Source organism: Martes martes (assembly GCF_963455335.1).
Source record: "Martes martes genome assembly, chromosome: 8".
Classification (NCBI taxonomy): domain Eukaryota; kingdom Metazoa; phylum Chordata; class Mammalia; order Carnivora; family Mustelidae; genus Martes; species Martes martes.
Genome location: NC_137895.1, coordinates 83,613,892 through 83,624,591, shown reverse-complemented (window position 1 = coordinate 83,624,591; position 10,700 = coordinate 83,613,892). Strand labels below are relative to the sequence as shown.

Genomic DNA, 10,700 nt, shown 5'->3' with positions numbered 1-10,700 from the left:
ACCCTAATAGATCAACAGTATTTTACAAGTGTTCTATGACCCTTCAAAAGAGTACATTCCCTATATGGAAGCATAGAGTTTGAAATATATTTGCTTATAAATGTATGCTTTTTTGTTAATATTACCCATCTATTATATGGATTATCTATATTCCTACTTACTGCCTTGATCTAATGACTTGATGTATAGTATAATTCCCATGAAGTCAGAGAGAAAGCTCATGCATGATTCTATATCCCTGGCACCTTGCACAATATATGGAACACAGCAGGCACTCACTTATTAAATGAGTAAAATTTTTGGCTATAAAATGGAATGGAATGCAATTGTTCCCAGTTGCCCATTCAAACAAAAAGTGAATTTTTGTCTTTTATATACTTTTTCTCTATTGGACTTACAACAGATCTTCCAATCAGTAGTCAATGCTGTGTTTCATCCTGAAGATACACTTCTCCCCAGCACTTCAGTTTTGAAGGCAGGTTCTACTCGGGCCTTATGTTGATCTTAAAAGCTTTTAAAATATAAACATAGAGGGGCGCCTGGGTGGCTGAGTGGGTTAAAGCTGCTGCCTTCCGCTCAGGTCATGATCCCAGTGTCCTGGGATCGAGCCCCACATTGGGCTCTCTGCTCAGCAGGGAGCCTGCTTCCTCCCTTCTCTCTCTGCCTGCCTCTCTGTCTACTTGTGATCTGTCTGTCTAAATAAATAAAATCTTTAAAAAATATATATATATATATAAACATAGAAAACAAAATAATAGAAAAGACATGAACTAAAATATTGACGTTTCACTCTGGGTGATTCTTTTTTTATTATTATTATTTAATTTAAATTCAATTAATTAACATCTAGTGTATCATTAGTTTCAACTGTAGAGTTCATTTATTCATCCCTTACACATTACACCCAGTGCTCATTACATCATGCGCCCTCCTTAATGCTCATCACCTACCCATTACTCCATTCTCCCACCCACCTCCCCTCCAACAACCCTCAGTTTGTTTCCTATAATTAAGAGTCTCCTTGGGTTTGTCTCCCTCTCTGACTTCATCTTATTTTATTTTTCCCTCCATTCCCCTATGATCTTTTGTTTTGTTTCTTAAATTCCACATATGAGTGAAACCAGGATAATTGTCTTTCTCTGACTGACTTATTTCACTTAGCATAATACCCTTCAGTTCCATCCACATTGTTGCAAATGGTGAGATTTCATCCTTTTTGATGGCTGAGCAATATTTCACTGTATATATATGTACAATATCTTTATCCTTTCATCTGTCAATGGACATCTGGGCTCTTTCCATAGTTTGGCTAACGTGGTCATTGCTGCTATAAACATTGGGATGCAGGTGCCCCTTTTGATCACAGTGTTTCTAACCTTTGGATAAATACATAGAAGTACATAGAAGTACAGTTGCTGGATTATAGGGTATGGTTACTTTTAACTTTTTGAGGAATCTCCATACTGTTTTCCAGAGTGGCTGTACAAGACTGCATTCTCACCAACAGTATAAGAGGGTTTCCCTTTCTCTATATCCTCACCAACACTTGTTGTTTCCTGACTGGTTAATTTTAGTCATTCTGACTGGTGTGAGGTGGTATCTCATTGTGGTTTTGATTTGTATTTCCCTGACGCTAAGTGATATTGAGCATTTGTTCATGTGTCTTTTGGACATTTGGATGTCTTCTTTGGAGAAATGTCTGTTCATGTCTTCTGCCCATTTCTTGATTGGATTATTCTTTGGGTGTTGAGTTTGATAAGTTCTTTATAGATCTTGGATACCAGCCCTTTATTTGATATGTCATTTGCAGATATTTTCTCCCATTCTGTCAGTTGCTTTTACAGTTTTGTCAACTGTTTCCTTTGCTGTGCAAAAGCTTTTAATGTTGATGAAGTTCCAAAAGTTCTTCTTTTGCCTTTTTTCCCTTGCCTTTGTAGACATGTCTAGAAAGAAGTTACTGCAGCAGATATTGAAGAGGGTGATGCCTGTGTTCTCCTCTAGGATTTTGATGGATTCCTGTCTCACATTAGGGCTTTCATCCATTTTTGAGTCTATTTTTGTGTATGGTGTAAGGGAATGGTCCAGTCTTATTCTTCTGCATGTAGCTATCCAATTTTCCCAACACCATTTATTGAAGAGGCTGTCCTTTTTCCACTGGATGTTCTTTCCTGCCTTTTTGACGATTAGTTGACTATAGAGTTGAGGGTACATTTCTGGATTTTCTGTTCTGTTCCATTGATCTGTGTGTCTGTTTTTTGTGCCAGTACCATATTGTCTTGATGATTCTTTTAATTTACTTAATTTTGCTTTTGTTTTTTAATATTTTCTAGATATTCTATAATGAACAAGCATTACTTTTATAGTAAGGAGAGGGAAAATGTACAGTTAGAAATATCAGTCATTTTTTTCTCTGACATTTCTGCTCTCTAGTTTAAGTTCTATTCATTGAGATTACATAGAAAAAGAAAATTCACTCTTCTAGATGCAGAACCCATTAAGATTTATTTATAAACTTACTTTTTATTTATTTGTGTTTCAAGTTTTTAATTTAAATTCTAGTTAACATATAGGGTAATATTGGTATCAGAAGTAGAATTTAATGATTCAACACTTACATATAACATGTAGTGCTCATCACAAGTGCTTTCTTAATGTTTAAATGGACCTCTCAGATTCTCCTTGAGTCTTTTTTTTATTACATTATGTTAGTCACCTTACAGTACATCATTTGTTTTTGATGTAGTATTCCATGGTTCATTGTTTGTGTTTAACACCCAGTGCTTCATACATGCTGTCCTTAATACCCATCACCGAGTCTTCTTTAAAGTTTCCCTCTAAATGTTGTCACCTGTTTCCCAGATCTTTCACCACTGGCATTTTCAGTGCCCATGACTCTTCTGAGACTCACATGGAATGTACTAAAATTCCTTTCTTTTTCATTCCTTTGTCCTCAAACTGTTTATACAACTAGGTAGTGTCTATACACAATGATCTCTTATGTACTTTTCCTGTCCTCCCTCTTCAAGCAGACCACAGATGGTGGACCTAACGAACGGGACCACAGTGGCAGAGTTTATACTCGTGGGCTTTGAGCAGAGCTCCTCTTCCACTCGGGCATTGCTCTTTGCCCTATTCCTGGCCCTCTACAGCCTCGCCATGGCCATGAATGGCCTCATCATCTTCATCACCTGGACAGACCCCAGGCTCAACAGCCCCATGTACTTCTTCCTTGGCCACCTGTCCTTCCTGGATGTCTGCTTCATCACCACCACCATCCCACAGATGCTGATCCACCTGGTGGTCAAGAACCACATTGTCTCCTTTGCCTCCTGCTTGACCCAGATGTATCTGGTTTTTGGTGTAGGTGTGGCTGAGTGCATCCTTTTAGCTTTTATGGCCTATGACCGTTATGTTGCCATCTGCCACCCACTCAGCTATGCCCAGATCATGAGCCGGCAGGTCTGTGTGAAGCTGGTGAGTACTGCCTGGTTCTTTGGGCTGATCAATGGCATTCTGCTTGATTATATGACATTTCGTGGTCCATTCTGTAGAGACAACCACATAGAAAACTTCTTCTGTGAGGCCCCCATAGTGATCGCTCTCTCTTGTGGAGACCCTCAGTTTAGTCTGAAGACAATCTTTGCCGATGCCATCGTGGTGCTGCTCAGCCCCATGGTGCTGATTGTCATCTCCTATGCACGCATCCTGGCCTCCATCCTTGGCAGAGCCTCCTCCTCAGGTCGTGGAAAGACCTTCTCTACTTGTGCCTCCCACCTAACCGTGGTCATCTTTTTCTACACCTCAGCCATGTTCTCTTATATGAACCCTCGCAGCACACATGGCCCTGACAAAGATAAGCCTTTCTCTCTCCTCTACACCATCATCACTCCCATGTGCAACCCCATCATCTATAGTTTTCGAAACAAGGAAATGAAGGGAGCCATGGTGAGGGCCCTTGGGAGGACCAGCCTGGCCCAGGCAGAGTCTGTCTAGTTGGAAGCCTCCTGGAAGAGAAGCTCCCTCCCCGAGCCCTGACAACTGGGTAACTCTCCCATGCTGAAAGGCTCTAGGAAAGAACATTCATAGATTTCTTCCTACAGGAATCAGACCCAGAAGATCCTGATGATATCTAATGCTCATCTGTCTGATTTACACCCAGTGTAGATTTATCCTTCCAAATTCCTCTTACTGATACATGTTCATAATTGGAGGGACAAGCATAATGAAATGGAAAAGTTTATTCCAAAATTGGGGGATAGGTAGTAGGCTCCTCAAGAGAAGGAAGTAATAGGATGACCAGCCCATTCTTTGGAGCATTTCTTTCCAGGGTAAAAGCAAATAGCAGGAGCTTCATCTTAAGGAAAAGAGCATACTGAAAGCCATAAGGAAAACAAAGAGATGTATAGAAGTTAGGGGTAAGGCGGTAGGTAGGAGAAATATGCTAAGAGGTGTGTGATATTATCCCTATATGGTGGCATCAAAATTATCCAAGAAGTTCCCAGAAAAAATAAGAATGGCTGAAGAGGACTGTATTACTCCTCAAAGGAAGCAAGAGGAGGAGGTATATGCCAAATGCATGTGAATTATTAATGGGGAAGTGGGAGGACAGAAGCAAGAGCAGGAAGTCTGAGGAGAGCACCCACTTCCTCAGACTGTGAACTGGGAGTGGTAGCTATGGAACAAAATCTCCTGGAGTCAGGGAAGCTTCCCATGACATCTGCATTTTATAAGAATATAAAAAGAGCACTTTAACTTATTTGTGCATTTGTCTGCTTCCACTGGAAGATTTTGTCACTGGCCTGGATGCATGTTGTACAATTTAAATGTTTCCCTTTCTTCATGAAGATTCCTCCCTATGTCTTGTTTTATTTATAATACACTACATTTCCTGAGACGCTGTTCACATCCTTCTTTCTCCCCTACCCCAGTCAGTTACCTAATGTCTTAGCTCAGGGCTTCTCAGCAGGGATGATTCTCTCCCCCAGGAGATATTTGGCAATATCTGAAGACATTTTCTAGTTGTCACAAAAGAAGGAGGGTATGTGCTACTGACACCTAATAGGTAGAGGCTAGGGGTGCTGCAAACATCCTACAATTCACAGAACAGCACCCACAGTAAAGAATTATGCAGCTGAAGGAATCATTAGTGCTGAGCTTGAGTAACCCTGGTCAGGAGATGAAGTTTTAAAAGAGCAGAATGAGGCAGATGATGAGAGGTATTGATGTGGGAAAAGAAGAGGCAGTAGGGAAACCAAGAATTTAGAATTCAGAATTCTATCTACAAAGACATTTCTGGTTTACTGTGAGCAAGCTTTCTGCTGGCACTGCCATGGCAACAATCTATGTAAGTACTGGTGATAAAACCTGCTCTAAAACCTGGGTATTTGTCTCTATCTGAGCCTACAACTCCAGTTTTCCCAAGTTATACCCAGTCATGCCCTCCTGCCTGCCCACAAGCATGGACACCTACTTAAGTTCTGCCCCTTTCCTCTCTTACTTCAACCCAAACTTCACTCACCCATCTTTCCCTTGTTCCCATCAGTCTCACATTCCTGCCCCGCTAAATCCTAACATTCATCACCTCTGCTCATTTGCAGTAGGACTCCTGCACATGCCATTTAGTGCAACCCATGAAAACCATGTGGAAATAATTATGGGAATACTTCCTACAATGTCAACATTTTTCTCATTGACTTTATCAATCTCCTCCTTTCTCCAGTGCTTATATTTCCCCACCCATGTGTTCCATTTGTTTGAAAGGTCCACTCTACCTTCTATGTGTGTTAGATACTTTCTTTTGCCCCTTTAGAATGAAATACACACATTTTCCCTCTGGTCTCTGTCCTTGTAGACAGACCTTTGTTGGCTGCCTCAGTGGGTTTTGTTACCTCTACATACTGGTCGGGTTTAACTAGTAAGAGTTACTTAACAGGATAGAGGAAGGCAGGAGAAGAAGGAGTAAGGATATTTATTTTTCTGCTCCATCTCTGATATCCCAGAGTTACTGTCAGGTGGCCTTCTACAGCTCCCTTCCCTGTCCCCATAAGGTGGTACCTGCTCCCTACTCTTGAGAGCCCAGGATGATTCACCATCCCTTTTTGATTTCCCTTAATCCTTCCACATCCTGGTAAGCTCCCTCATTAGTCCTATTTGGTGTGCCATTTCCTTCCAGCACACTGACTGACCCAGTAACAGGTACCAGGTATATATTACCAAACACAAATTGAAAATGTCTCAAAATAGACTATATCCTAGTCCATAAAGTAAATCTCAAAACATTTCAAAGATATGAAGCCACACAGACCAAGTTCTCTGACCATAATGAGGTTAAATGAGAAAGCAGTATCAAAACAATAACTAGAAGGAAACTCTTATGGTTGGAAATTAGGAAACATTATTGTAATTCATACACCTCCAAGGAATGAATATAAGACTACTCCAACATGGAAAGAGTAAAGAGCTTGGAAGTAAAAGGGTAGCACTCCCATCCTCACCAATGAATAAGGGTAAACAAAGGGAAAATCAGCAATGCTTCTTAGATCTGTCAGAGAATTGAAGTCGCAGGGGAAACCACCACCCCCAAAACTGGGAGACAGGTGAACACAGAAAATCATAGCTCTCTGGGAGTAGAATATGCAACTGGAGCCTGGTCAGATTACTTAAAGGGAAATTGACCAGTTATTAGAGACTGAGAATGGACTAACTTCAGAGATAAAAACTCAGGGCTTGCCCTCAGAGGAGCCGTCATAGTTTCATGAATTTTATTTACTTCCAGCAGCCCAACTCTGGTCATGATGACAATGAGGAAAAAAAAAAATCCCATTGTGCTTTAGCAGGGGGAAGGGACAAGCTAGCATTTTGAAATAAGCCCAGAGAACACTGTTTACCATCAAGGAAAACTATTTTGATGAGAATCTAACAAATCAGGGGAAGGATCCATGAAAGAACAACAACAACAAAAAGACAAAAACAAAACAAACAAAAATGCTGAGAGGGACCTGTGAAGGTTGTTACAGCCCAAGGACACAGGCTCACTGTAAGACTAAGACCTAATCATAGAACTGTGGAATGCTTCCACTCCCCTCTACCTTACCACCACATCAATAAGGCTGTAGAATTTCAAGGATCACCCCTGAAAAAGCTGCAACACTCAGACCCTATTTAAGAAGGAGTTTATAGAGAAACAAAAAAGCAAAGGAGACAAAAGCAAGGACAGGTGAGGAAATTTTAGCCTCTGACACCACAACTACAGAAAACATTAAACACAGCCTAAAGCCTAACACAACCCCCGCCCCCCAACGCCCCACCCCCGCTGAAGGCTTATTTACCTCAGTTCTTTCTACCTGATACCTCATGTCAGGCTTTCAACACAAAAATCAATTTTGGTAATAATTACAAAAATTTGCAAGCCCCAAATTAGTAATGAAACTACTTACAATTTTGTGGGATGTACCTAGAGCAATACTTTCTTTTATTAGGAAAAAAAAGAAGTGTTAAAAAGTAATAAACTAAGCTACCAACTCAATCCCAGAATAATAGATTATGCAAGGAACATAGAAGGAATAAAAATGCATATAATAGATTGATTCAAACAAATCCAAAGATTGATGAAATTGATAGAAGAAATTAATAATTTCACAGGTCTGTGGCATGACTGATCAAAAATAAATGGACTTAATACTAAGACTGAAAGGGGCCCATAACTACAGATGTTACAGAATGAATTATAAGACGCCTTCTGCTTCTGATATTGATGGACTGTGTAATTTGGATCAGCTCTGTCACTCAGAACAACAAAAGCTGGACAAAATATTTTAAACCATCCACTTGAAAGAACTAAAGCATTAAACAGGCAGTGAAGCATTTGGGGGCTAAGACCCAGGAACAGTCAGTCTACATTTAAGTAGATCTAGGAAGGGCTGATAAGAGGATTAGTAAAATGGGAGATATGTCACAAAGAAGATGAAAGAAACAATAAATAGAGCAAATACACTATCTGAAGAGAAAATAGCCAAGATTTTTCCAAAACTTAAGAAGACATCCGTGCACAGATTACAGAGGCCCTAAGTATACCATAATATGTTACTTGTAAAAAGAAATACACACATAGGCACACCATTAGGACATCTGAAAATGAGGGACTCAGAGAAAAAAAAAAAAACAGCTGCCTGAAGAAAATGACAGATTCCCTTCAAAAGAAGCACAATTAGATTGACAGCTGTCTTCTCAACAATGAAAGTCAAAATATAAAATTTATCTTATGTAAAACTCCATTGTAGCAGACTAGAGAAGAGCTGCAAGTCAAAGAAAGATAACACTCCAGCTGGCCTGGAAGAGAGCATACATCCATATTGTAAACTGCCTGGGCATCCATGTGGCAAGCAATTACAGGCAGCCTCCAGGAGCTGACAGCAATGGCCAACTGACAGGTACCAAGGACATGAGTACCTCATTGGTACAACTGCAAAGAATATAGATCTTGCCAATAACCAGTGAGCTTGGGAGAGGACCCTGAGCCTCAGATGAAAATCACAGCCTGGTTGACACCTTGCTTTCAGCCTGGTGAGACCCTGTGCAGAATACCCAGCTAACCATACCCAGACTCCCGACCCAAGGAAATTGTAAGATAGTAAGTTTGTATTACTTTGAGTCCCTGAATTTGTGGTAATTTGTTATACAGCAATAGACTACTAATACAAGCTTTTTAATTTCTAAGATAATACCATGGAAAATTTATGACATTAAATTTGCTTAGATAAATAGGAAAAAAGTACAAGAAAAATATTATTTTCCACAAAGACAAAAGAAGAAGGGAAACATGAACACACTTGTAATCATAAAGATAAATCATTAGCTTAAGAATATTTCCATAAAATTGAAGATGACACAAAGAAATAGAAAGATGTTCCATGTTCCTGGGTTGGAAGAAAACATGTTAAAATGTCCATACTACCCAAAGCAATCTACACATTTAGTGCAATTCCTATCAAAATACCAATAGCATTTTTCACAGAACTAGAACAAAAAATCCTAAAAATTATATGTAACCACCAAGACCCCAAATAGCCAAAGCAATCTTGAAAAAGAAGAGCAAAGTTGAAGGTATCACAATTTCAGACTTAAAGTTATATTACAAAGCTCTAGTAATCAAAACACGCTGGTACCGGCACAAAAATAGACACACAGATCAATGGAACAGAATAGAAAACCTAGAAATGTTTTTCCCATAATTATATGGGAAACTAATCTTAGACAAAGCATGAAAGAATATCCAGTAGGAAAAAGGCAGTATCTTCAACAGATGGTGTTGGAAAAACTGGACAACTACATGCAAAAGAATGATCCTGGACCACTTTTAACACCATATGCAAAACTAAGCTCAAAGTAGAATGAAGAGAGCACACACAGTAATTTCTCTGACATCAGCTACAGCAACATTTTTTCCAGATATGTCTCCTGAGGCCAGGAAATAAAAGCAAAAATGAAATATTGGCGTAACAGTATTCATTGTTTTTTCACCACACCCAGTGCTCCATGCAATCTGTGCCCTCCCTAATACCCACCACCTGGTTCCCCCACCCTCCCACCCCGCCCCTTCAAAACCCTCAGGTTGTTTTTCAGAGTCCGTAGTCTCTCATGGTTCACCTCCCCTTCCAATTTCCCTCAACTCCCTTCTCCTCTCCATCTACCCTTGTCCTCTATATTATTTGTTATGCTCCACCAATAAGTGAAACCATATGATACTTGACTTTCTCTGTTTGACTTATTTCACTCAGCATAATCTCTTCCAGTCCTGTCCATGTTGCTACAAAAGTTGAGTATTCGTCCTTTCTGATGGAGGCATAATACTCCATAGTGTATATGGACCACATCTTCCTTATCCATTCATCCGTTGAAGGGCATCTTGGTTCTTTCCACAGTTTGGCGACCGTGGCCATTGCTGCTATAAACATTGGGGTACAGATGGCCCTTCTTTTCACTACATCTGTATCTTTGGGGTAAATACCCAGCAGTGCAATTGCAGGGTCCTAGGGAAGACCTATTTTTAATTTCCTGAGGAATCTCCACACTGTTCTCCAAAGTGGCTGCACCAGTTTGCATTCCCACCAGCAGTGTAAGAGGGTTCCCCTTTCTCCACATCCTCTCCAACACACGTTGTTTCCTGTCTTGCTAATTTTGGCCATTCTAACTGGTGTAAGGTGGTATCTCAATGTGGTTTTGATTTGAATCTCCCTGATGGCTAGTGAAAATAAATAAAAAATTTAATTAAAAAAAATTAAATAATGTCCATGTATATACTCGGCCACGAGAAAAAGGAAAAGCCTGCCATTTGCGACAGCATGGATGGACCTTGAGGACGTTAGGCTAAGTCACACAGAGAATGACAAATGCTGCATGATCTCACTTACATGTGGAATCTAAAAACACTGAGCTCATAGAAACAGAACAGAATGGTGGTTGCAGAGGCTGGGGCGTGGGGGAAGATACGGTATCAGTCAAAGGTGACAAACTTCCAGTCATAGGAGGAGGAAGTTTTGAGGATCGAATGTATAGCACATTGACTGTAATAAACTGTACCGCATTGTATACTGAAAATAGCTGAGAGAACAAATCTTAAATGTTCTTACCAAAGCAATAACAAAATGTTCATTTTGTGTGTGGGGGGGTGAGTGGAGGTGTTCTCTGACTTCATTGTGGTA

At 40.1% G+C, this 10,700-nt stretch overlaps 1 protein-coding gene across 1 annotated transcript; it reads left to right on the top strand.

The window, feature by feature from the left end:
* Positions 1-3,036: 3,036 nt before the first annotated feature.
* LOC308348233 (olfactory receptor 10AD1-like) lies at positions 3,037-3,993 on the top strand (the record flags this gene model as incomplete). The annotated part of the gene is made up of 1 exon (XM_080812211.1): positions 3,037-3,993. The coding sequence occupies one exon, from the start codon at positions 3,037-3,039 to the stop codon at positions 3,991-3,993; it is 957 nt and encodes a 318-aa protein (XP_080668337.1).
* Between the last annotated feature and the right edge of the window lie 6,707 nt (positions 3,994-10,700).